Source organism: Gymnoscopelus braueri (genome assembly GCF_963280865.1).
Source record: "Gymnoscopelus braueri genome assembly, chromosome: 22".
Classification (NCBI taxonomy): Eukaryota; Metazoa; Chordata; class Actinopteri; order Myctophiformes; family Myctophidae; genus Gymnoscopelus; species Gymnoscopelus braueri.
Window position 1 is genome coordinate 29359139 of NC_137624.1, and position 27748 is coordinate 29386886.

At 42.6% G+C, this 27748-nt stretch overlaps 2 protein-coding genes across 9 annotated transcripts in view; one reads left to right on the plus strand and one right to left on the minus strand.

The window, feature by feature from the left end:
* The window catches only part of cdk5rap2 (CDK5 regulatory subunit associated protein 2), a 50638-nt gene extending 23743 nt beyond the window's left edge, over positions 1–26895 (plus strand). For 2 of the 8 annotated variants that reach the window (XM_080419049.1, XM_080419053.1), the window contains exons 25-51: positions 84–223; positions 1258–1398; positions 2341–2450; positions 2923–3066; positions 3623–3697; positions 3810–3970; positions 4335–4677; positions 5043–6540; positions 7682–7789; positions 9193–9341; positions 9433–10052; positions 11091–11323; positions 13486–13537; positions 14382–14588; positions 15290–15465; positions 16624–16974; positions 17337–17462; positions 18099–18212; positions 18848–19037; positions 20614–20735; positions 21420–21629; positions 21869–21949; positions 22680–22933; positions 23358–23507; positions 24373–24511; positions 24747–24793; positions 26254–26895. In XM_080419049.1, coding sequence (XP_080275175.1) covers positions 84–223; positions 1258–1398; positions 2341–2450; positions 2923–3066; positions 3623–3697; positions 3810–3970; positions 4335–4677; positions 5043–6540; positions 7682–7789; positions 9193–9341; positions 9433–10052; positions 11091–11323; positions 13486–13537; positions 14382–14588; positions 15290–15465; positions 16624–16974; positions 17337–17462; positions 18099–18212; positions 18848–19037; positions 20614–20735; positions 21420–21629; positions 21869–21949; positions 22680–22933; positions 23358–23507; positions 24373–24511; positions 24747–24793; positions 26254–26277 — 5965 coding nt within the window. In that variant the 3' untranslated portion in view covers positions 26278–26895. The remainder of the gene's footprint in view (positions 1–83; positions 224–1257; positions 1399–2340; positions 2451–2922; positions 3067–3622; positions 3698–3809; positions 3971–4334; positions 4678–5042; positions 6541–7681; positions 7790–9192; positions 9342–9432; positions 10053–11090; positions 11324–13485; positions 13538–14381; positions 14589–15289; positions 15466–16623; positions 16975–17336; positions 17463–18098; positions 18213–18847; positions 19038–20613; positions 20736–21419; positions 21630–21868; positions 21950–22679; positions 22934–23357; positions 23508–24372; positions 24512–24746; positions 24794–26253) is intronic. The other 6 variants (XM_080419051.1, XM_080419050.1, XM_080419052.1 and 3 more) reach the window with 6 other exon arrangements.
* nup188 (nucleoporin 188) overlaps positions 1–27748 on the minus strand; it is a 305112-nt gene that overhangs the window by 197714 nt on the left and 79650 nt on the right. The window lies entirely within an intron of this gene.

A 27748-nucleotide genomic window follows, 5' to 3' on the forward strand; every position in this document is an offset into this window, starting at 1 on the left:
TTGAACTGTTATATTTGATTAACATGATTAGGAATGTACATTGAGACTGTGTGTGTGTGTGTGTGTCCGTACGTGCACTGCAGTGCCCAGCGTCTACATGCCCTGCAGCTGGAGCTGACGGCTGTTCAGCTTCTCAGGCGGCAGTTAGAGGACGGCATCAAAACCAACGAGGAGCTGAGAGACGACTTGGAGAGAGAGATCCAAAGAGCTCAGCTCAGAGAAGGTACAGTACACATGTGCTGATGGGGACAGTCATTTAAAACAAACTGTAATTCAAGTTACGTTATGTAATTCTAGTTAAGTTATGTAATTCTAGTTACGTTATGTAATTCTAGTTTAATGAACACAGGCGTCACTAACCCATAGCCTGTGTGAAAATCTTTAGTTCAGATGGAACTGTAGCTATAGTAGCATCTTCACAGAAGGCAAACACTAACAATTTGTTCAGTGCTTGTCAGCACCACTAATATTTCCCGATGATAAAGCCATATTCTATGTTTCTGTGTGTTAACCAGTATGCACCTGGTTCTTTCCTCCCAATCCTTACTTGTCTTCTCTCTTGTCATTGCTTTCTGCATCATCCAATCATCTGCATGGATAAATCCATAATAAAATAGCTCTGCTTTCATTGTCAAAAGGAAATGAGACATCCACAGAGCTTTTAAAAAGGTGTGGAATAAAAATATAGCTTTTCTATATAATAATTGCGAAATAATCATCAAATACTTTTGTCAGTCTGGCAATGCTACAGAATTATTCTTTAGTTTACTTCTGTAATCTGTAAATTGACGGCCGCCATTATCCATGTGTTTTTGTTTGGTAACGACTAAGTATAAATCGGTATGCCAACCCGCTTCAGTTGTGAGCCTGCATGTGTGTTCACGCACATACATGAGCACACCAGTTTGTATGAAGTACATCCTCTACCTCAGTCCTCGTCTAATGTTAGGCACGTGTACAATATAAATAGGTCATCTGTAAGTAACCGTGACTGTGACTTACATAACATTTACTCACATTCCTGCTCATATGACAGAGGATGGATGTTGGCTAGTTATAAAGAGAGTGAGTGGGCTCTCTATTTTAACCCACCGTCTCAGTGCCATTCCTCTGACTCATATCTTGATTATATAATTATATATCCATTCCATTGACAGGACCACAACAAACCAATGTGTGACATCTTTGTTTTTAGCCCCTCTAGTGGCAGGGCTAAAAACAATTGGCGACATTGGTGACATGGCATATTTTGTTCAGGTGTGGATGTGGTGGATCCCAGAGAGCTGGAGAGCATGAGACATCAGCTTGAAGACGCTCAGCGATGCAACACTTCTCTACAGTCCCGTCTGGGAGCCATCCAGAACCGAGGAGGGGGAGTAGGTGGAGCTAATGACACTGGTACGACAAGAAAATAGTAATACCACTGAATAATAATCCTCAGATGGGAAATCTTATGGGGTTAAGAAGTCTGAACCATGAGGCCAAAAGGTCCGGAGCCTGTCTCCTGTTTCCATAGTGTGAGGCAGCTTGATGTACAAGTACACCCCTGGACATAACGCTAGTATGTCACACATAATCCAATCTGGGAACCCAGAGCCAACTAAAAAGGAAAAACAGCGACCTCTGCTGTTTGTTACTATGTCAGTTGGCTCTGGGCGGAAGAAAACGTAGCACCCGTGCGCAAGGAAACCGGGGTTTTGGTCTGCCTTCACCGCTCCACTTCCGGTGGTGCGACTATGTTTTCATTCCCACTAACAATATTTCTACACGGAACACTAACACCACTTCTCCCAGAGTTAAAATGTGAATATCTTTCCGTGGTTTTGTCTGCTCCGCGGACGCTATTGTTAAATTAGTTTCGGCTTGTTTCGAGTGGGGAAGGATCGACGGACACGTGAATCCCGGCCACTACATTTGATTGGGTAAAGCGCGGCCTGCTTCCTGATCTGAAGGCACGCCCACTTGTAGGCTACTGCGTACATGTTAAGACGAACCTCCCCGACAGATTCCAACGCAGAGCAGAATCTGTTCTTGAGAGATTACACATAATCCAACCCTTGATGCTCAGTGCCAAGCAGCAAGGCATTGCGTACTATTTTCATAGTCTTTGGTATGACCTCGCCGGGGATTGAACCCTGGCCTCCCAAGTGCTGGGTGGGCGTTTTGCAGAAACCAAAAAGTGGAAGAGGCGGACACTCTAAACACAAGGCCACTGAGCTGGTATACCTATGGGGTTAGGTGCCTCAGTTCTCTCAAATTCTTTAGGATTTCATGCATTTTGAATATCGTAGGTCAGAGCATATTACTTTCTGTCTGTGACCAGTTCTTCCATGCCCTTAGGTGACACTTGGAGCTTCATAGCAGACCAGACGTCCTACATGAGCATTTGTGTGGGCGAGGGACTGGAGGACGGCTTGTCTGAGCTCTCCGCACAGGAGCTCAGACAGAAGGTGAGCTCACGTTTTAACCACCTGGCATCCATATTTGGCATCCCATGTCATTATAGGCGAAAATATTTTAACCACTTAAACTGTATATACTTTATTGACCGGGGTACCCCATGGGCTATACTTGGTCCTGTCCTGTTTTCCCCCTACACAAAATCTCTTTGACGAAAATAGCCGATGTTCATGCTCACAATGCATCCCAATGTGACGCGTTGTGAGCTTGTAGATCTGCTGTTTTGACCATATATTCACCCCAGAATAGTGATGCTAGGGAGCGCTCCAAACTCCCAATGCATCACGATGCAATGCGCTGTGAGAATGTAGATTGCCTATTTTCGCTATTTGTCCTATGACAAAGTATATAGGCCTTAAGGGTTTAATACTGTAATGCTAGTATCTGTCATTAATATTTAGTGACAATGAGGATGGTTGTAAATAAATGTATTAAATGTAGTTATTCTATGCCCTACTGTAGATTTTGGAGCTACAGGAGTATGTCAGCAGACTGCAGGCCCTGAATGTGGATCTGCAAAGAAGACTGTCACTGTCCGAGAGGTCAACTAATGACCCATTCAGCAGAGATGACCCAAACCTGGTCCACACAAGTCCTGGGAAACAGGTTAGAGCCCACAAAATCTGCTGTCAGTAGAAGGTTGAACTTAAGATTCCTCTTTTAAATCTTAATTTGAATTTAAAGGAACTCTGTATTGTGTGATCTTTTTTCTGTCTCTATATGCGTTAAATAGAATACATACTTGAAACCTTGAATAGTCGTCTTGGTCGCATCCTGCTCCTGTCTGGATCATATCCTGTTCCACTTCCTTTTTTCTATCGTCTTAAGCCTTTGACCTTCACCTATGCTTGTATTAGATTGTCTTGTCTCCTACTAATGCCTATCTTTTCCATAGTACTACATGTCCTGTTTCTCTAACCAATGCATTGTTTGTCTGTAGCAGATGTTCTCTTTCCTCCACCTCTCCTAACCAGTGTGCCTGTTTTCCTTTCTCTTTGTCCCATGATTTTTTGTTTCTTTCCCATCATGCCACATTAGACACATTGTCACACCATTCTGATGTTGCTGTGCAGTGCATCTGTTATGGATTCTGTTGCGTCATTGACTTTTCTTTTACAAAGCCATGTGTGTCACCCTCGCCTCCCATCCCATTACTCTCTAGCAGCTAGAGAAGTGGAACAGGCTGTACCATTCTGGGCAGGACAAAGAGAGCCAGACAGATATCATTCTGGAACAGGTATGAAATGGAGCAGTGTCTCCCAAACAGTGGGTCGGCACCTATTTGTGGGTCGTAAAAAATTGTGAATGCCAATACTGCTGCTTCTTTTCTTAAACATTTTCCTTTTTAGGTGGGGTCTGGAAAACCAGAAGGCCAGAATGGAGAGTATGGCAACCTTCACAATGACACCTTGGACAGTTCCAGGAGAGATTTTGAGGAGGAGAACAGAGAGAGAACATTGTTTAAATCTGTTCTGGCTGACTGTGGAGTGACATCAGCCTCCTGCTTTAGGTAAACTGGAGAAATGTGTCTCTTCTTTTATTATTACTAACAGTTAATGGTTACAGATAATATTTTTATGAAAATGAGTTATAAAAAGAATATAATACTTCCACAGAGCTTTTAAAAATGTGTGGTGTGTTACCTCTGCTAAAATAATTATGATCATGAAATATCCATGTGTTTTCATTGGGTATGGAATCCTCCCCACCCCATAATATATTCTTGTAAGACTACATTACTTTACTTTGTTGCAAGGTAACGATTGACCTGATTGCTGCCTCATGCACGTGAGGGAAAATGGCGAACCTGGTGACCTGAATCTAGTGGCTGAATGTTGATTATTTTCCCTTTAACTGACTGAAATGTCCTGCAGGGAGGAACTGCTCCGACTGAGGTCAGAGAATGTGGAGCTGAGAGGTCTCCTGAAGGAACAACAGTCTCAAGAATATAAAGAGAAAGAGAGCGCAGACAGCCCAGGGACATCAGGGGACATGGGTGACATCCACGGTGACCTGAAGAAGACAGTGGAGAGGCTCCGGGCGGAGGCAAAAGGTCACCGAAAGGTCATCAAGTTCTTAAAGGAACAGCTGGAGAGGAACTCTGGTGAAGTGCCAGATGGGGATTTTCATGTCACCAGTGTCGCAAAGGAGCTGGAGAGTCGACAAACTAAAAGCCAGTCACACGTCAAGCATCCACAGCACAATACAAGACATGGGGTAAGTTCTATTCACTTATAGGAATAGATATATTACATTTATTTTGGTATCCACTACACTAAGTAGGAGATAATACACTGTGAGATAGCTTACTTGCAAGTAAGCCTGTCACAATTATTACATACTTGTCTAATCGCATTTTTTTTAGACTAGAGCATACCCTGCGCGTCCCGTCGCCCTGTCAACTTAAATTTGTAATCGTGACAGCCCTACTTGCAAGGTCTCTACTCTCTATCATTGCCAAAATATTAAATATTATTTGAGAAAAGTCTTCTATAGTTCTCATTCATTCATTATGAATGGTGTCCATTGTTTTTCTACGCCCTGGTATAACATTTTAATATCGACTCTTTTGCCTTTCGTAGGCTGGTGTCAGATCTCGCCTGCCAGTCCTTTTGAAACACAGAATGGAGGCCAGCAGTAGCAGGGTGTCCGCAAAGCAGCAGTCAGGGCACGGCTCAGACCATTTGAATCCTGACACACTTTATCACGTACAACTGGATCATCTCTGTGGGACTGACCAGAACTTGAATGACGCAGACCGCCTCATCACTTCCCCTGGTTCTGACCTCAGATCCACTCATCGCTGCGGCAGCCCAGCACTGTCTGACGCCAGCTCAGAATGCAGACCGACTCAGGACCAGAACCAGCCAGATTCACCTCTCCAGCTGGCTCTTCTTCACCAGGAATGCCAGGAGAAGGAGGCTCTGATAAACAGGCTAGAGGAGCAGCTGGGTGAGTTTGAGGACCTCCATGCACAGCTCCAGGAGAAGGACCAGCTCAACCATCGGTACCAGTCAGCCTTACAGGCTGCAGACTCCAAAATTCAATATCTGACCGCCTGCACCCTGGACAGCCAGGTTGGACTCGGGTCAGACTCCGGTTCAGGTACAGGTTCTGGCATTGTCGTCTCAGATGCTGCTCTCCAGAGGCAATGCATGGAACTCCAGAAGGCCTTACAGGAGAAGGAGAAACTCAACAGCCAGCTGATTGAGTGTTTGAACATGGCTGAAAAAGCCATCTCTTCACTCAGTGCATCTAGTACACCTTCGTCCGACACCCCAGAAAACAACGCAGACACCCATGAACTTTGTTTGAGGTTAGAAACTGCTCTCCGACAAGTCAATGCCTCTCTGGATGGGAACGGCCCAGAGGCCGTATCGGCAGTTCCTATGGGGCGTCACCATGAACTGCAGCGACAGGCAGATTCCCTGCAGGAGGCACTCTGGGAGCAGAATAGACTCAATGCTGAGCTGCAGGAGAGACTGAGAGGTGCAGAGGACACTGCCACACAGCATGGCTCCAGCGATACTGGAGTTGGAAAAGAGGAGTCAAAGGGACTAAATGGGAAAATGGGAAGCTCTATAAATATCAGTGTAATTCAGAAGGAGACAGAGTCTCTGTCTGACTGTCTCAGTGCGGCAGAATGTGCGGTGGCCTCTCTCACGGCATATTGTACTAATCATACTGCCACCGCCCAGACCCGCTATGAGCTGCAACAACATCTAGACAGGCTCCAGAGCGCCCTAGAGGAGAGGGAAGGTCTAGGGGACACCCAACTTCATCGAAACCTCTGCCTCCTCCACAAGGCCTTCGGTGATCACTCCCAGACGATCTCTGACCTTCAGACGTCCTTACAAGAGGAGATGGACCACAGAGAGGAGATTGCGGCTCAACGAACAGTGCAGCGGGCCAAGGAAATACCACCAAATAATGTTCAGGCTCAGTTGGAGACTCTCCAGAAGGCCCTGAAGGATAAGAAGCGAACCTGTAAGAGCCTGGAGGAGAAACTAGCCGCCGCGCAGTCCATTATCACATTGCACAACTCAGCCAGGAAACTTTCTAATCAAACTGCACAAAAAGGTAAGGAAACTGCTCAGAGAATGGTGTTTGCATCATTTACTGTCCATGCATGATACAGTAGGTTGTTCTTTGTGAGCCCCCAGACAGTTTTTAAGTTGCTCGATTCAGTATTTATATATTTGATATTCATTTTATCAGACACGCCCCCTTCCTATACAAACCCATTGTAACTTCAAACTCCATTTTAACCATGTTAGATTCGTCGAAAACACCCGTCCTTGGTTCTGGTGACTCACCCTTCCCTCCTAATGCGTGAGGGGGCCGTGTTTTTCCGATCATTTTTTTCATTTTTTTCATTTTATTCTTTTATTGTATTTTATTATCTAATTTTCCCAAAAAAATATTTAAAATAAATGAAAAAAGTTATTGAAAAAACACGGCCCCTCGCGTATTAGGGGTGCAGGGTGAGTCACCAGAACCAAGGACGGGTGTTTTTGATGAATCTAACATGGTTAAAATGGAGTTTGAAGTTACAATGGGTTTGTATAGGAAGGGGGCGTGTCTGATAAAATGAATATCAAATATATAAACACTGAATCGAGCAACTTAAAAACTGTCTGGGGGGCTCACAAAGGCCTGAGTAGACGATAAAATGACAAAACATTTTTTTTGTGAAATATATCTTTAAAGCGTAGAAATTGTGCCAGCATCATCTTGGAAGAGCACATGCTGCATACTGCATGTGTTAAATGTTATGTCTGCCTAACTTAGTTAGTAGCCACTATTTAGTTTTTTCTTCCTTTTATGCGTTTTATTTGTTAATAAAGTATTATGAAAGTATTATTTTGAGTTGGGTGGGAGGGTTAATATAGGAGGGCATGGGGTGGGAAATAATATCAGTTTTCTTGGGGTGATAAAACTTGGGGGATGCTTTTTTCATATCAGTGTCGTGACTATCATGGTTGAATAATTAATTCAAAATATAGAAACAAAAGTGTGTCTGCCTAAACCCTGATTTATACTTCGTTGTGTGTTGTTCACCAAAAGTATCAGATTTTCAACTGAAAAGTGTTGTACTGCAAAGTATAAATTAGCCATAAGGGCCCGTGCACAATACATTGAGGTGCGGTTCTGTTGAAAACAATGTATGGGGGTATAAACGCATTGCGTTTGGCCCTAACCTGACATGTATTGCCTCCAGCAGTGATTCTGGAGCAAGATGACAAGTGCGTGCAGGTGGATTTGCAGGACCTGGGTTACGAAACCAGTGGGAAGAGTGAGAACGATAGGGAGGAGAGCAGTAGCACAGGTAGACAGACAGCTGCTGAGTGGACACTAATCCCACCCTGTCTGTCTGCATGAGGAGTGAACAGACTCTCTGCTGGTCTTAACCTGGGATTTTCCGCCCAATGTTTATTGCATGTTTGACTAGTCTGCACTGTGTTTGGGAATGGCTTTACCACTAGGGATGCACCGATTTAAACGGCAGTACTTCAGTATTGGCCGATAATATTTGCCTTGTTGACGGCCATTGTTGAATTTCTGCTCATTAATTGTTAGAGTTTGATGAAGAGCTGAAAGACTTTAAAACAGTTATTTGTTTCCACTGGCAAAAAGGGGGAATGAATAACAACAGCAACAACAAAAAACATCAGCCCAGAATTTCCCAATCAGTGCATCCCTTCCACTTTATTCAACACTGAACACTCCCATTACTTTTCATTCATATTCACTGTCTTATTCCACAGCCTAGCTGTACTGTATTTTAACAAAATCTCTTTTTTTCTATATGGCACTAGTCTCGTGAGGCCAGACAATTAGAGATCTCCGCCTACTGATACATTTGGTGACATTAACTCATCGTAGAGGCCAAAACTAGATCTCTGCATTGCAGGCCAATACAAAGACTTTAGGGCGGTCCGGACATTGATATCGTTGCTGTCCGGCAGAAACCAGCTAACTCAAATTTTCTGCTTTTTTCCCCCATAAATCAGCGCTATTGAACACCCTTTACGTCTGTGTGTTGATTAAAAAAATATTGAACCAATGAAAAGTATTAAAAAGCGCTTCTGACAGAACCAGCTAACTCCATTGGATCCTCAAACTTTCTGCTAAACCAGCTAAGTCCACCAGACTCCAGGCCCCACCCCCTTTTGACCTCCAACCTCATTGTGGGCTTTGAGGTCCATTTAGATGTTCTTATCAATGATGAACAAAACCTCCTAACTCCACTTTTTGTTTAGTTTTTGTCATTTCCTGAAAAATTTACATTTTGGAGTTAGCTGGTTTCTGCCGGACAGCAGAGATATGATCTGTCTTCAAATCAATAGCCGTAGGTTGGTTAGCATCCGTTCTCGCCGCTGTTCTTGCTCATATATTGAATTTAGATTTCCACAAACATAGTAGGCAGAGATCTCTGATGGTGTGGCTACGCAAGACTAATATGGCACTATCTCTTAAGCCCTATATACTGTAGTTGAAGTCGATGATTAGCGAAAATAGCCAATTTGGAAGCTCACAACATGTCGCATTGCGAGCTTGTAGATCGGCTATTTTTGCTTTATTTGGGGGGACAATTTCTTTTTACAATTTTCACCTATAATGATATGGCAAAATAGGGATGCCAGGTCAAAAGTGGTGAAGTTTCTTGCACAACATCATATTGGCGGGCGTCCTATTTGACTGTTGTGTCTGTGTGACTTTTGTTCCCAGATGCAGACGTTGTTTTGCAGTCTGGTGGCTGTGCCTCCAGCTTGCCCTCCCTGCTAAAACAGGATCAGGCCACTTTCTCCTCCACTGAGAACCTGGACTCCAACTCCAGTGCCTCCTACCCCAGTTCTCCTGCTCTCAGCTCACTAAAGGTGAACACATCTAACTAGCTTCATGATCAATCAAATGAAAAATTACAACGGCAAAATAACAGCTTTCTGACTGGCTTCTTTGTCTTTTCAGGTGAGTCTGAAGAGCCTGCAGGCATATGAGGACTATGGGCAGTCTGATGATCCAGCTAAGCTCCAGGCCCAAGTCAGAGAACTGAAGGTCCAACTGGAGTGCCAGTCCAGAGTTATTCTCCAAATGCAAAGCCTCCTGCGCAGGAACTCCCTCTCCAGCGACCTGCTGACCACACCTTCTGATCCCTCAACATCGAGGGACCTGGATGGGATGGGGTGGGAGGGTCGCACCCAAGAGACGCAGAGTGTGGAACTGAGAGAGAAAGAGGAGAGGGACGAGAGGGTGACGAAGGATAGAATAATCCACCTGAATGTAGAGCGGGAGAGAGAAAGGAGTCTCAACCGCAGCATGAGTGAACAGCTGCAGCACACACAGCTGCGCAGGATGAGTGAACCGCTGCAGCAAACACAGCACCTTAACATGAGTGATCATCTGCAGCAGACACAGCACCTTAACATGAGTGAACATCTGCAGCAGACACAGCACCTTAACATGAGTGAACATCTGCAGCAGACACAGCACCTTAACATGAGTGAACATCTGCAGCAGACACAGCACCTTAACATGAGTGAACAGCTGCAACACACACAGCACCGCAGCCGTTCCGCATCACCTGCTAGGTCAGTGTGTATTCTTTTTTTTGTCATTCATTTAGTTAATTATGAACGTGTCGTGTAGACCCTATCAATGACAACATTTTGAACATCCAACTTGTTCACTCATTCTTTGCCATCATCATAACCTTACCTGGGGACGGGGCCGAAACTTCACTCAATCCAGTTGGTCAACGTTATACCGCATGAACCTTAGCGTCCATATTCTGTGGCGAACATTCGGCAAAAATAGTGGATCTACAAGTTCAAACGTGTCGCAACATAACTCGTTGTTAGTTTGTAGTTTGGCTATTTTCGGAAAAGAGATTTAGTGTAGAGGGAAAAAAGTATAGACCCCTAGGGGACTCCGGGCAAATATGTATGTACTTGTTTGCCCCAAAATAGGGACGCTAGGGCTTATGTGGTTTAAAAAAAGAAAGTTTTGGTAATTCACTAATTAATTAACTAATAACATTTAGTTAAGGTATGGTACTATTAGTAGGTTAAGTATAGGCATGCTTTTGGTTAGTATGGTTAGGATAAGAAATTGGTTGGGGCGTTATGCAAGGGATAATTGACGGCGAGCCGGTCATTGTTGAGAAATAAACCCTTATCATCCTGAAGGGGTTTACGAAGCTTTCATTGCTTAGGTTAATGAAAGTATTCCATTAATACTGTTGCCTCGGAAAACAACAGAAAGTGTTGATCAAATAGAATACATTTTCGGTTACTTACTGCATTGTCTATTTCTCGCTTCAAATGTTTTCAAAAACATTCTTGAGAGCAATGTTTGGCTGTAAACGGCCTTGTGTGGAAAAATCAAGCAGTGCAGCAGGTGGCGTTCTGAGCCTTTGATTAGACAGCGGTCTGTTATTGAGCCCAGCGGTCATTATTGAGAAATAACACACCGCTGAATTCAGTGATTGACCAATCAGAATCGAGCGTTCAACCAAGCCGTGTAATAAATGCCTATACTTAATGAGATATAGCGCTAACTATTGACTTTTGGGTGTAAAAGGTCACGGTCAGAATCAAGTTCAAATCCTCTTTGTGTCGTGTTCACAGACTGGACTCCTTGGTTCAGTCTCAGGCCAGAGAACTGTCCAAGCTGAGACAGCAGATCAAGGAGAGCCGTGGACTGGGGGCACTTCAGCGACAGCAGCTGGAGGATCTGAGCAGAGCCTTCACAGAGCTGCTACAGGCCAGCGATGTGGACTTCCACACAGGGGAGGTCTTCAAAGAGCAGCTGGACAAGAGCTTGAGTGTCCTGGAAAGACTAGAGGGACGCCTGGAGAAAGGTAGCAATCGGGAGCATTTTTATTTTTATTAGAAATAGTCAGCAGAACCATAACACACAATCAGTTTAAAATATAAAACATAGATAGATATACCTTTTATTGATCCCGTGAAGGAAATTAAATTGTCATAGCAGCAGTGCAGCATGAAACACTAGAGAGATACAGCTAGGATTAGAGAGACACATCTACCGGTAATATTCAAGAGTACTAAATAATAACAGGAGTAAACAGGCAGGTATGAGTTGTATTTACAGGTATGAATATGAACTAGAAATGTGCAATTTGTGGAAATTGCAAGTCTGGTTGCACCGACGCGAGTCGTGAGTTGCGGCCGCCGGGACCAGAGGAATACTCTGGGAGGAATAGCGTTGGAGGTCATGCAACGTGTGATTCAAATTTGGTGCTCATCGGCTAATTTGATATAAACTGGGACTTCTTTGCACGACTGCATTATGCGAAACGGAAGTGGTGGGTGGGACATCCGCTTTATTGTCTCCGCCGGAGGCGGAGAGTATGTTTTCGCTTCGTCCCGCCGTGTGTTAGCTTGGCCCCTAGCCAAGCTAACATTGGTCAAGCTCCACGTGACACGTGACAATATGTTGACACCAATGCTTTTGATTGGCTAGAGGGACGCATGACGAAATAAAATCCTATAAATAGGTGTGTCACTTCAAAAACCCATTATGTTTTTTGAAGTGAGGTAAGACAGGACAAATCACCCGTCCGTGCGTGTGTGTGTCCCTCTGAGAACACCTAACATTGGTCATTTTCACGTGACATCACAATATGTAATATAAATATATAAATAGCTTAGACAGGAGAGGCTGAGATCACACAATGCAACTTTAACAACAGGACGCATTAAATACATTGCGCTCACGGCTGGGGAAGCTAAAACTGCTAATCATTGACGAAGTTTCCATGGTGGGTGCAGATCTTCTACATCACATTCACAAACGCCTTCAAGACATCACAGGCATACACAGCTCAGAGTCCCGTTTTGGCAATGTCAGTATCCTCGCAGTCGTGACCTGTACCAACTACCACCAGTCATGGCAAAACAAGTATTCGATACCCCTTCTGATGCCTATGTCAGACTACATGGTTCATTGTGGAAAGAAAACTTCCAACTATTTGAACTAACAGAAACGATGCGCCAGAAAGATGACCAACCCTTTGCAGAACTGCTTATGAGAGTTTGTACAAACACATGCTGTGCAGAAGACATTGCACTGCTACACACCAGAATCGTCTCTAAAACAGATCCCTCATACCCAAGTGACGCATTGCATGTCTTCAGAACAAATGCAGCCACAGATTCACACAATGGCGAAAAGCTAATAAAGTTGCCAACAGAAATATCCAACATCACCGCAATTGATTCACAAAAAGATTGTAAGACAGGACTAGTTAATGTTACACTATCAAGCAACCCATCGCATACAGGAGGCTTACGGGAGGTCGTGTCTGTAGCAGTTGGGGCCAGAGTCATGTTGACAACCAACATCAATGTCTCTGACATTGTTCCTCATCTCAGGGGTACATAAATTACTTTAACATTCACCTTTTAACAAATAACTTTTTGTTTAACTAAAAGATATATCTTTTACCCTACTGTATCTCATTAGTTATTGTTATGATAATATAATTGCTATGATATAGTAACATGTTCTATTTTAAGTAAGAATTAGAACATTCCTAGAGAACTATGGTTAAAGATATGGTAAGTGATTTCATTTGATTAAAATAGCACGGGTCTGCCGGCGGAGACTTGTGCTCCGAGGAGCACATTTTCTAGTTTTCTTTGCATTTTCAGCACTTCCGTTGCGCAGACTGTTAGGGTGGAAGCATTTGAAAATTGTGTCTCGAGAGACTACATACTGTATATCGGTAGACCTCTTACCATCACTGACATTGATTGGATACACAATCCCCACACTTAGGGAAATGGCTTTCCTGTAATGGCTTCCAAATCGTGTGTCTTAGTTTGAATAACATTAAAAAGCTATGTTTGTCTATCATGTAGAAATCCCCACACATCTTGGTGCACACAGGATGGATGGAGGTGATACAGAGGTGAAAGTGAGCAATACGCTCTGAGAGAGAAGGATTTTAGAAGTGTCATTTTTCACCATGTTTTTTTGTTTTCCTCTGTTTCCTAGGAGACACTCATCGGGATAATGACGATGGTGCAGCGTTGGAGCTGGCTCAAAGGTATGCTTATATTACATTTCAGTTGATTCTGCTGTTGGTTTGAACCAAATTCAACCTGGTGTTCATATTCTGGGCATGTCATTGTAGGCAAACATTTAAAACACAAAATAGCGAAAATATGCTATCTACAAGCTGTCACAAGCTTGTAGATGAAGTGGATAGGGCGTTTACCACATGGGTGCAAAATGCTCTTGATCAGCAAGTCCCAGGTTTGATACCTAGTGGGGCGGACCTTTGCTGGATGTCTCTATCAAATAAAGTTTTTCTGCTTTACTTAAGTAAGAGGAGATGATGTGACATAAGTTGCCATGTCTATGTAATGTCTCCTTTTGGTCATTTGTATTCCTGTCTGGTATTTGATCTGACAGGCGGGTTCAACTTTATTGTTTTGAAGGATGCATTGTGCTCTTTTCAAGACAACTTCTTAATTCCCTGGATCTTATTACCCCAGGCTGTAATGTTACATGTGTTATTCGTGTTATTCTGCTGCTGCTGCTGCTGTGTTATTCTACTGCTGCTGTCAGAATAATTTAGACTTGGCTCAGTCGAACCTCAACCAAAAACACTCAGGAATGGTTGAGCCTTTGTTGTCTTAATTAACCTTGAAATACCACAACGACATTAGAGGAGAATTTGCATACATTTACAAAACATTAGGCAGTACTTTGTCTCTTGTCATGAAGACACTGTAATAATTGTTGCCAGGAATATTGTACATAAAAGATCACATTAATCACACATTAAAGATGTAATGAAACGCTGTCCTCTTCTGAATTACTGTATGGTTACAAAGTGAGTGACACGCGTCTTCATTGCATGTTATTATTGTTACTGGTGTGGACAGCTCTGGGTGGGAGCTCCAGCAGGAATTGTCCTACTTGTTCTCCCATATGGGGAGAGACCTTCCAGACAGCCCAACTAGAATCCAGCAGGAAATAGAGTACCTGCGGCTGGAGCTAGAGGGCGAGAGAGAGCTGCTGCAACTGCACCTCAGTTTCCTTGTCCAGCAGAACCACAACCAGGCTGAAAGCACCAAGGAACAGCTGGACCTGTGAGTGGCAGCCAGGCCGCGTCAGAGAGTGCAGCATGATGTTTTGATGTGACCTCTCTTTTCATAATCTCGTTTCTCAAGCTCTGTAACTCTGCGTAGTGCTGCGCACATTCAACATGTGTTTCCCCCCTGGCCACCTCAGCCTTCAGTTTGTGTGTTTCTTCTTGAAGAGTTGACCCGGTTCTCCTTCTGTGTGCTTGATCTGGTGTGAACCTGGTTCATACGAACCTGTTTCATATTGTGTTGCCCTGTGTTGTGCTATTTTAGATTATGTGATTGGTCGATATATCTCCCATATTAACCCATTCAATGCCGGGAACGCATACTGTGTCATTTTAGATTTCTTTGGCTATTCAAAAATAGCAGATATACAAGCTCATAGCGCGGCACCGAGTGCCACGCTATGAGCTTGTAGATCTGCAATTCTTTAGAAAAATCGTGTACATTTTAGCAAATCTTTAAATGTTTATCTTTTTAAGCGAACATTTGTAAAATATTTTTGTTCCAGGGACCCCGCCATAAGCAAAGATTTGAGTTACAAATGTTCGCTATAAAAATTATATATTCAAAGATTTGTAAAAATGTTTCCGCGCTATGAGCTTGTATATCTGCTATTTTTGAATAGCAAAAGAAATCTAAAATGACAGAGATGAATGGGTTAATGTATCCACTCCATTGCTAACAACCCTCTTGTGTGCCAGGTTGTCTAAGGAGCTGCAGGAGAAGAGCCGTTTGATCCAGAGCCTCCAGAACCAGCTCAGAGGACAGAGCCCCACCAGTCAGCACAGCTCCACTTCTGAACTGTACCACCTAGGGAGAGCCAATGCCTCCTATGACAACTGCCCAACCATGTTCAGTGGCAACCTACCTGCTCACGGTAAGCTCATAGATAACATGAATAGAGGGGTAGAACACCTTTCTCCTCTGTGGTACAGGGAATCAATCGCTGTGAAGCGTAATAAGTAAGTAATAAGTAGGTCGGGAGATGGCTTATTGTCGGTATCAGCCGAGTAACACGCAGGAGTCTGTCCCCGTTACTATGCGCTAGACCCCTGGGAGATGGATTGCTGAGGTGGAGCGCCACACCTATCCTCAGCTCCCAGTACTTACCGCACGACTTACCGCACCCAAGCCGTGCTACTCATGCGCTGAGTTGGCGGTGCCCGGGATCGAACCCATGACCTTGTGGTCTGAAGGCGAGAGCTCTACCGACTGAGCTACCCGGACACAAAAAAGCGTAGCCATCAATAATTTCATCAAACAAGCCATTGCCTATACTAGGCGTCAAGTTTAGTATGCCGGTATTATGGATAGATGGGTGGATGGATAGATAGTGAAATTCAGTTGTCTCTAGAGTGATGCGATTTACTTAATTCAATTGTCTCTAGAGTGATGTGTCTTTCTTTATGTAAAACGTCAGTCCGGGTAATGTGGTGAATGTCATGGAATGGTTCCAGTGAGACACTGTATAGTGTGTAGTTTTCCTGTTCCCGGCCAGGCTAATAGCAGCTGGTAACGGCACTTATTTTCCACTCAGGTCCATTCTGTTGCAGTCAGGCATCGCGCAAGACAAAGAGTGCTTGCCAAAGGCAGGACAAGTATCTTGTTTCCATCAACCTCCACTAAAAGTTGCATTATTCAGTGGCACCTATCCGGTTTAATCTTCAAATTGTGTTTCTCTCAGAGCAGAGACAGTGAAGGCTTTTACAGCAACAGATAGTTTATGGACATGTGAGACCTCTTATAGAGAGGACCGAGATGGCTACAGTCCTACATTTCTCTCAGTACTACTTTTTGCAGGACACAGAGGCTACGGGAGGCTATAAGTTGCATGACAGCTAACCTGCAGCAGCAGAGATTGAATATTCTTACTAAGATAATGAATATAATAGAATATGAAAAGGGGAAATGGAATGGTTGGTATTGAAACAAGCTACTAAAGCTGAAGGGTGGGGTATGCTGCTTATTGGATGTCTGGAGGACATGTTTTGGCATTTCACTCTATAACCACTGTTAATTCCCTGTTCCCATACAGGCCAGAGAAACGCCAACGACGGGGCAGGAAGAGGCGAGGAGGCTACAGTCCAGCAGTCAGTCACTCCTGTAGGAGGAGCCCAGCCAGAGGGAGTCTCCGGTCTCAGAGACTCCCTCTCTGTCCCCAGATTACAAGGCCTACAGAGGGAGAATGGACGCCTGCAGGAGCAGCTGATGAGCAGGGAAGAGTTGAACGCTACGTTGCGCAGCGAGTTGGACCTGCATCGTTCCATTATGGCCCACCACCAGGACCAGGACCAGGGACCTGACTCTGGGTCTAGCCCTCCTCGCGTAGAAGGACAGAAAGTCCCAAGCAGGGATCCAGCAGGACGGTCTCATAATGTTAATCCTGGTAAATATGATTTGGTATTTGGTAGTCGGGATAATTGAATAACAAGCATATCCTAAACATTCCAAACATTGTGAACTTCCTGTTCATAACTGTTGCCCTGGACAAGGCAACTGTTTTTTTAGCTGGTTGGTTCACAAAATATATATTATGTATTATTATTCTTATTGTTTTAAATTAGATAGAGGTTTAAACAATTGACAGTTTGTCGACATGGGTTTTTATACGGACTCCTCTATAGACGTATAATCGCTTTGCTTTATGTACTGTATGAGGATACATTGTATAATATACATTTTTAGATTATTTTGAATATTGCATAGTATCAACAAACATGTGGCTCAGTATACATGTTTGTCTGACAGAGCTGCTCGCTGAACATCTTCAGGAGATCCGGGCGTTGCGTCAACGCCTGGAGGAGAGCATCCAGATCAACGACCGGCTCAGAGAACAGCTGGAGAGGAGACTGGCTGAGGTGGAGAGAGACCCTGGTATGTGTTTTTTTTCATAAATCTACCTCTGTTTGGTGTCAGCTGGTTATGAAAATGTAAAGATAAATGTGTTCAGTTTTGAAACATTCCTAAAATAAAGGGGGGTTGTATTTCCCCCTATTATGAGTCACTGTAACCCATTAAGACCGGGCAATCATTTTAGATTTATTTGGCTATTAAAAAATAGCTGATATACAAGCTCATAGCGTGGCACCGAGTGCCGCGCTACGAGCTTGTAGATCTGCTATTTTTTTTGCAAATCTATTCTACAAATGTCTTCTAAATCCTAACCGTTTTTTGAAAAAACTTGTTTTTTTTTTGTTTTTTTTCATGTTGCTATATCAGTGGTTCCTAAAAAATGTCATGTCAAGGACCCCCAAAATGATATGTATTTCACTGCGTGACCCCCATCTCAAAATATTTTGTCCCAGTACACCCCAGAAGCAAAGATTTGAGTCAAAAAAGATTTTCACAAATTTTCACAATTTTTCAATAATAGCAGCTCTACAAGTTCATAGAACTTTATGTGAACTTGTATATCTGCTATTTTTGAATAGCCAAAGTATAAAATATGGATAAAGTGGTTACACAGATTTGAATGGGTTAATGCTGATGGTTTGTAATTGTGTTCTGCAGCTACCAACATCTTCATCCATGGTACAGAGGAGCAGGGTCAGCTGGCCAACGAGGTTCGCTTCCTCTGGGGACAGAACCAGGCCTTAAAGGAGCAGCTCAACCAGGGAGCCAGAGGTAGAATATTTACTGACACAACACACACATCCGCAAGTAGAGGGCCCTTAAGTGACAAAAGGCAATCTTTGGAGGCAGGAGGGTAATTTTTGATAATTAGTTATGCATGGCTTAATTGATTTGAATTAATTTAGTGAAAATATCCACCGCAGCCTGCAAAGATTTGACTGATTTTGCTTTTAAACATATTATTTCGTGCTTACAAATGTAAGACAAGTTTCATTGTGTTCTTCCTCAGGTCTAACATCTGACTAAAGCGCTCTGCATTGACCACTCCATTTAGTCTTAACCACTTAAACCCTATATACTTAGTTATATGTAAAATAGCAAACAATAGCTGAATTACAAGCTCACAACGCAACGCATCAAGGTTGTAGATCAGCTATTTTTGCAAAACGTTCATCTGTTATTACATGACCAGAATAGGGACGCTAGGGTTCATGTGGTTAATTTAATGCCCAGGATTTTAACAAAATTACACTATTTGCTTTGTCCAACTTACCATTCTCTTTCCCTGTTGTAAGCAGCATTGTCTGTTTCCATTATTTTACCTTAACATTCATACGGTATGTGAACACACATCATCACAGATGCAGCACCAGGCACTGATGCTCTCATGTCTTTCTGGCCTCCAGACAAGCAGAAGGAGAATGAGAAGTTACGGGAGGCACTGGCCAAGCGGACGGCCAAGCTGGAGCAGAGCAGGAAGGACTGCGAGGCTCTGAGGCAAGAGCAGAGCCACCTGCAGCAGAGGCTGGAACGCAGCGACCAGGAGAACGCACAACTGCAGGACTCACTGCACTACACCAGGGATGAGCTACACCGGTACGCACGCACGCACACACACACACGCGCACACACACACACACACACACACACACACACACACACACACACACACACACACACACACACACACACACACACACACACACACACACACACACACACACACACACACACACACACACCTGCAGAACCTGTTTTTGCATACAGTAGAAAAAAGAAAAAAAAGTTGACTTAATCCTGCAGGTAACCACATGAACCCTAACCCCCTATTCTGGGGTGAACATTCTGTGAAAATAGTAGATATGCAAGCTCACAAAGCGTTGCAACTTGACTGTGAGCTCACAGATTGGCTATTTTCGAAGAGATTTCGAGTCTCGACATATACCAATATATAAATTGTCTGGTTTGACCAGTCTGCCTGCTGTAGGACTCATTTAGCCCAACTGCAACAACTAACTGAGTACATAGTTTGCCATTTTATCCCAGATCAATCTAAGCATTAACCCACTGTGCTGACTAACAAGCCATGGAGTCAAAACCGGACTGCAGAAATTGTCCATTGAATGCATGTAAACACAAGCAGAGCTAGAAGCTACTGTCATTTGGCTACTTGACCACATATAATTTCAAATCTTTACATCCCACATGGACAGAAAACGTTTAAACACTAGTGCTGATTAACAAACTGTAACATAAAGTTCTCTGTGCAACATGACACTACACAAGGCAATCAATTAGCGTTGAAAACGGTCATTAGTATAATTCTATACTATTATTACATGTTACTTAGTAACATGAGAACATATAATTTGAAGGTTCACTCCATGCACGGTAATGATGTGGAATACCATTTAAGTGACCTCTAGGCCTGGGTTCATAGTGACACAGGTGAGCGCGGGTGACACATGACACCTGGAGTCTAGTTCACTGCCATGTCACTTCTCCTCTCCCTACTGTCACCGCTGCTCTATTTTTGTAATATGCCATATGCCAATATTACTTTCAAGTTTTTAATGATTATGTGTAGCAACATTCATGATTTAGGACATTAACCCTGAAGTCAGTATTTTGATCATGTCATTTATAAGCAAAATTCATAAGACAAATTATAATGGGCTCAAGTGTTTAAATGATTATTTATAGAAAATCTATTATCTTCACTTTAGGGCTGTCCTTGACTATAATTTGTTCTCAACTAATCGATATAGTTGTTTGTCGACTAATCGATAAGTTGATTTAATCAATAAATATGCTAAATTGTTTGCTGCATACAGTCATACAGAGACCAACGTTTTCAGCCTATTGAAATGTATAGGCAGATTTGAAGGGTTACATCTAAAGTTTACAAGAGATGTGCATGGAACAACTTATAAAAATGTTTTATAATCCATTGAAAAAGTCTTAGTCTACAAAGATCAAACTATGATGGGGCAGCTCTACCTCAGCTGTTACTTTATTTTAGACAGGAGAGTAGATAGACCGGAGACACAGGTCTCCAACTGGAATTGAACCAGGGATGTTGTTGAACTTACACACTATCTGGTCATCTAGTGGCACACCTCAGTAACATGTCACATCCTAATACTTGTGTATTTTGTGTGTCTGTTTCCAGGCTGCAGTGTGAGGTGAAAGTCCAGAGGCAGCAGCTGTGTGACTCACAGCATCTCCTGCAGTCATTGCGTGTCGAGGTGCAGGTTTTTGAACAAATGAAGACTGGAGCTCACAAACATACAGGTATAACAATTACAATTTAGGCATTTATCCAGAGCGACTTACAGTAAGCAAGGTAAACACTAGAGTTCTCAAATTCTGCCTGAATCCGACCATACCCGACCAGAAGTTTTCGGGCCGGGACGAAAATGTATGCAAATTTATTTATTTTTTCATGTTTTCGGGCCTAACAATATGGTAATTGTTCGGGCCGGGCCCTGTTCGGGCCAAGCCTACATTTTTAGGCCTGTTGAGAACTCTAGTAAACACATCAAATGCATAGACAGTGTAGTCGCGTCAGTAATCTAGGAACATAGGTAAACCAAGAACCTAGCATCAGTCTAAACAGTATAACATCAAAAAATAAATAGTCTGTACATTGAAATTGAAATAGAAACTCTAGGATGCCAGGTCAACACATGAGCCTAGCATCTGTCTAAATAACATCATCTAACCTTTGCATAAGACTGCATGGTCGTCAAGGCTAGGTCAAGTGCTACGACTGTATGACTGGCTCAAAGCATGTATCTGTCATGCTTTTGAATACTAACCGTTGTTTCTGGTGAAATTACACCTGTTCAAAATCTGAATAGGTAATTGAAATGTAATTTGGTTTATAGATGCTAATGCCAATTCTCCACTAAACTAAACATCCACATGAAGCCACGGTGTCATTGCATCCCGTTTGGTTTGTTCTCCTCTGTACAGACACCAGTGAGGTGACCCATCAGCAGCCTGCTGCTGGCTCAGATTCAGTGGACCTCACAGAGCTCATGTCAGAGATTCGCCACTTAAGGCTGCAGCTGGAGAGAAGCATCCAGACCAACACAGCCCTCCGACAGAGACTGGAGGAACAGCTGCTCAGAGGACCCAGCCGCCCCGACACCATCAACATCAACTACATGCTGTCCACTTCAGGTATATACAGTACATTGAACTATAACAGACAACGGGGCTATTGCTGTCGTTGTAATTCTTCATGGGGCTCTTATTATCTTAGCTTTATTATTGTTATATTAATGTTGCACAGTATTGTGGACCTTACCACACTTGCATTTCGCTGCAATCTTTGGAAGACGTTCGACTATAATGACATGCCCAGAATGAGGACACCAGGTTGAAAGTCGTGGTTAATGTTGGTTTTGCATGTGTCCTAGATGAAGGTGCCAGGTCCCCTGGACGGGATGGCTGTGATCCTCTCCGTCACTCACACAATGAGCATGCCAGCATCCACCACGGTAAGGAATGATCCCTCTTTGTCATGTGCAAATTGACATTGTTAGGCAACGGTTGACGTCGTCGCTGATCTGCGTTTTTAGGCATCGGTTTCTGTTGTTTGTGACGTCAGACCAGAGCTTGTTCAGCGAGCGAGAGAAGACAGAGAGAAGGGCAGATCAGCTATTTTCACGGTGCTTTTTTTTTAACGGCTTAAGTGGTTGATGTACTAGAAGCATATTCCACTATCTCTTGTCAAGAGCAATACACTAAGTATCCAAAGATGGTGCCGTCTTGAATGGATGTGCTTACAACTATTCTAAGTAATATATAAATATATTTAAATAATATAATCATACCTTGACCTTGTCAGGTCAAGGTATGATTCTAATTGGAAGTGTCAGATGCAAGCCCCTGGAACGCTTGTTAATGGGGAGACTATTCATAGAAAGTCAGTTGTTAAAAGTGTATTTTAACGGTACACCAGGCCACATATGTGTATTTGCAGCAATCTGAAGTATGACAGCTATAGAAAGGTAATACCATTATACTCTGTGACGTAAGCAGTACAGCTGCAGTTAATTAATAATACAATTAATATTAGGTGTGCTAGTTTTAGGTGTGACAGTAACCAAGCATTGTCAATAATCATTAGCATTGCCAAAGCAGGGCAGCAAACTCATAAATGTGGTGTTGAGTTACCCCGCAGTGAGTGACTGGATTTAAAGTAACTGGGCATTCATTTGTGTCCAGAAGCAAAGCGACAGGCAGACGATGGCTCCCAGTACAGCATCAGCTCTGAGGAAAGTGCCACTGGTGCTCCCTCCCGCCTGGTCCCAGGCCACCGACTCTGGGCCAACCGCAACGGTCGGCACGTTTTGGGGCTGATTGAAGACCACAACGCCCTGCGGAAACAGATCTGTGAAGGCCGCAGGCTCACGCGCAGCATGGACACACACCTGCAGGAATGTCTGCACGCCCTCAAACAGCACGACTCTGACAACAGAGTGAGTTCTTTTATACATCTTTCACAGAAATATGATCTTTCAGGGTTTTAAGAGCTTTATTTTCACACGACATACATTCTCAACTTCTACCTTATGTTCATAGGCAATCCAACACTGAACTTTATTAATTTTTTGTCAAATTTTTATCCATTTTAAAACACGGAAGCCCCAACAAACATCCATAACTTAAAGTATTAACTGTGCAATATGCTTGGCCAACATTGAATGAATTATTCAGGTTAGTTTAGCAATGTATTAAGGACTGTAGAGAAAATGTAAACAAGGGTTAGGGTTTTATTTATTTTTTTCATTAACGGGAAAATAGTCTGTTTATGTACAATGTAGGGCCAGGCCAGACTAGAGCTTTAAACAAACCATGGATTGACACCTTTGACAGTGTGGTATTTAATGTGATGTGGAATAGATATTGGATCCGCAGCAGCTGAAGGGTTTGTCCACCAGTGTGAACACCATGCAGCAGGTCCTGGAGGAGGCTGGTCGACTGCTCAAACTGGTCTGGAGAGTTTCCCTGCCGACTGGTCCCACAGACGGGGACAGCAGCAGCAACCATCAGGTAGACAAATACACACACACACACACACACACACACACACACACACACACACACACACACACACATGCTCACAACGTTACAGTCACAGTGAATCAGGCATAACTCCAACCCCAACCCCTAAATCTAACCTCTAAATGCCTGATGCTAACCCCAACCTGAATATTTTCCTAATTGTAAGCCTAACTCCCCCAAAAATCTTTCTTAACCATAAAACACCCATTTATCTTGTGAGGACCAGGAATTTTCTTTCTCAAATTCTACTATAATTGTGGAGACATTTGGCCCTCACAAGTATACAGACAAGCGCACACACATCACCTAGCCCAAAACACTTTTATTTTATTCATAATACAACATTAATATTTTAAACAATTTATGTAAAAAAAAAACACGTAACCGCTGTTAACCCTTTAAGACCTGGAACGCATCAGTGTCACTTTTAGATGTCTTTAGGCTATTCAAAAATAGCAGATATACAAGCGAGTGCCGCGCTATGAGCTTGTAGACCTACTATTTTTGAAAAATCGAGAGAAAATATATATATTTTTTTTTTTCAAAAAACTGTTAGGATTTAGAAAACATTTTTTAAGAATCGCCTCGGGTCTTGGTCAGATGGGAGGGCCACGAACACTTTTGAGATTTTCAAGTGGACCCTGATCCAGAAAAAGGTTGCAGTATGACTCCAGATTTGCGCAGTGCAAGCACAGCCCCATCTTCCGTTATCAAAAGTTAAAGTTTAATATTTCAAAAACAATAAAACATACGTTTGAAACGATTTAGGAGGTACTTCTGTACTTCCCATTCTCTCACAGGGACAAATAAAGTAACCTGGAAACTCAATCTCTTCTCTTGTGGTCCATGTCAGGATGAGTTGTTGAAGAACGAGATCTCCAGGCTGAAGAGCAGGCTGACCCAACAGGAGAGGATGCTGTGTGGGGCCGTCAAACGCCTGCGGACCACCAACCAGCTCAAAGAAGGAATGGAACGCGTCATCATTGACCAGTGTACGTAGATGGACCTGTATCAATCACTTAGAAGCTGTATACTTAGTTGACAGGCCTCTATACTAGGTCCTTCCTTTTTTTCCCTCTACACCAAATCCTGTAGAGGGATTCCTTTAGATCTTTGTTCAGTTTTGATCCAGCACCTGCCTCCAAATGTGCTTTTTGATGTTTGTGACTTCTTTTGATCTGGCAATTAAAAATATTTTGGTGTTTTCTGTGTTTGTTTTCAATATAGTGGCAGTAACCCATGGAGTGTTGAAGAAAGCCAGAGGAAATCTAGAGGTGAGCCAAAATTCTAACACATTTCACACAGTAAAATCCTTAGTGTTAATTTAACTCAGAAGACCGGGTCCATTTGGTTCCAGTTGTACACTCTTCTGAATTAAATGAACACTGGGATTTTCCTGTGTGAATTCTAATTCATGACCAATAACATAGTGATTGTAGCCAGTCTTCATTGAGTGAATTGCTCTCTTTTCTCTCTCATTCTATTTTATTTGAAATCATTGTAGACAAATTACTATCCCCTCTTTGGGCTGAAAGGCCCGTGTGAAGGATCAGAGGAAGGTTAGTGTGTGTGTGAGGCACAGGGTTGCAGTAACGTGATGCATGATTCTTATCTGTTGTGTTGCATGGTACATGGTGTTGAACAATTAGCCCCAAATGCCTGCTGACCTTTCCAACAGTAGTTTGAGTTGGATAGATTGAGTTATGAAAATTCTCTTGTTTGGGTTTTGTGTGACTCTCCTTATCAACCATATCAACCATTGTTTCTGGAGCATGATATGTATTGTGTGATTCAAGGATTATTATTTCTTTTTTTTAATGATATCGGATGATATCAGCATGCCTCTGTGGTAGTGCAGTAGTCTGGAAATTCACAGATTTCCATCCATATTTATTTCTTGAGTTAAAGGGGCACTAGACAACGTTCAGGTTCGCTATTTCCCCATCACCCCAATAAGGCAGCAATCATGTAGTCTGCAACATTGTAACACGATAGCTGCCTTAAAATATACTTACAGTAAGGTTAAAGGTACCTTCCCAACGAAAACAGATGGATAATGGCTGGCCATCATATTAAGACTTACAGAGGTAAACATCCAATAATTGAGTTTAGACGACCAACAAGATTATTAATTGGGGGGATTTTTTTTTCAAAGATCTGTGGATGTATTATTTTTAATTAAGTGTTATCTATATACCCTTTAACTTTTATAAAGCTGCATGTCTCTAAGTAGAGCGTAGAAGTGATAGTTGGTGTGAATGCTGGCATTGTACACAGTAAAGTCCTCAGTGTCATTTATCCATTTGTAACTCTGAAGGTGTGTTCACACCTGAAGATATTATTTTTTTCTAGTCGCTCTTTACTTTGGTCGGCAGCGTTGGTAAAAATTTTGAGTTTTACACTCTCTGGCTTACAAAAACACCCAAGTAGATGGATTTTTCCATCTGAGGCAATGGCATGCTTTGTTCGGGTCACCCAATTTGCCTCGTTCACGCCACTTGATGTAACGTTGCGCCCGATCGCACCACGTCGCATCTTTGCATTGACTTGGTATGTATTGGCGCCACTCGAACAAAAAAAAAATCTTTAAGTCTGTCACTCTGAACGCACCTTTAGAGTGTACCGTCTCTGTGGAGCGGTTCTATATCTATATCTAACCCTGGGTTTGAATCCCAGCTAGGACTTTGGACTTACGGATCTCAGCTTTAACACTGAGGATGTCTTTCTTTCACAGGAGGTCCCAGTCAATGGACAATAAGACACGCTACGAGTCCTCAGACTGAGGACACAACCGTCCCTGTCCCCGTGTCAGCCCAGATGACTGCGGACAATCGCAGCAGTGACGGCTCCTCCCACAACAGTGATGGCTCCTCCCACTGCAGCTACTAGCTGGTCTCAACCCCGATTTGAACTTGGTATCCCGTGCAGACAAATAGCGACTACTGCTACTTTCAAGCATGGGACACCATTGTACGACGGAATATAAATTAGCCATTAGTCTACCCTGCCTTTATACAGTAGCTACCGATTGATCTGCCTTTATGCCCTGCTGTAAGACTGTCTATCTGCTTGGGAAATCATACTGTAATTGCACATGATCTGATATACTTATTTTGGGTACTGATGTTATAAATTGTTAATTTTAGTCATAGTAATGTTTAAAAAAAAAGAAACTGTTGTACATATCAAAATTCATGCAATTTGAGTATTTCTTTTACATTTTTTTATATGACAGTTATTTTACAGAAATATGTATTTTATTACTGTTTTATTTCTTTTTGAATTTTCCTGACAATTTAGTTATGTATAATATGGTTCATGGCAACCGAGTGTACTGATAATTCTGTGCGAATGCAGTAAAAAAGAATTGCATCAAGGTGTCCTTTTTCTTGAAGTCATTACATTTCATTCAGCGTAATTCACAATAATAATCATGAATCATTCAAATTTATATTGGATTCCTGTTTCTAAAGAGGGTAAAAGAATGTCATGTCAGCATATTTTAGCATCTTATTAATCAAACGGACCTGAGTTGCACTGTACTTGGTGCGTTCTTTTTTCAATCTACAGTCTATAGAGCTATTTAAGATTTAGCTCTGTAGAGACTGTAGATTGTTAAGATTTTTCTCAGTTTATTAGTCACCTTGGTCAAATATTTTATCATGGTGTAGGTTACTGTTTATTTAGAGCCAGAGGGCATTCAAGTTAACTTTTTTGTTTTGGACTTTTGTTGTTTAGATCAAATGGATTTCATGATTTTGTTTATTTATTTGTTAGGTTGAATTTGTCCTGGGGCCTATTACACAAACGGAGAATTAAATAAGCCTGGATTTAAGTCAAATCCAGGTTTGATAAAGTCTGGTCCGTACAGCCTGGTTTATTCCGTTCCATGAACATCAAGCCAGGCTCTAGGGGAGGCGAGATTTTAGTTCCTGCCTCTACGGTGGGTACGCCACTGATAGCATCACCATAATTTTTGACCACTTAGCTTTGGCTATTCAAAAATAGCAGATCTACAAGCTCATAGCACGGCACCGAGTGCCGAGCCATGAGCTTGTAGATCTGCTATTTTTGAAAAATCTTGAAAATGTGTGCATATCTTTGAAATATATATACATTTTTAAAGCGAACATTTTTAACTCAAATCTTTGCTTCTGGGGGTCCCTGGCACAAAACATTTTGAGATGGGGGTCCGCGGCCAAATGTATATTAATTTAGGGGTCCTTGGC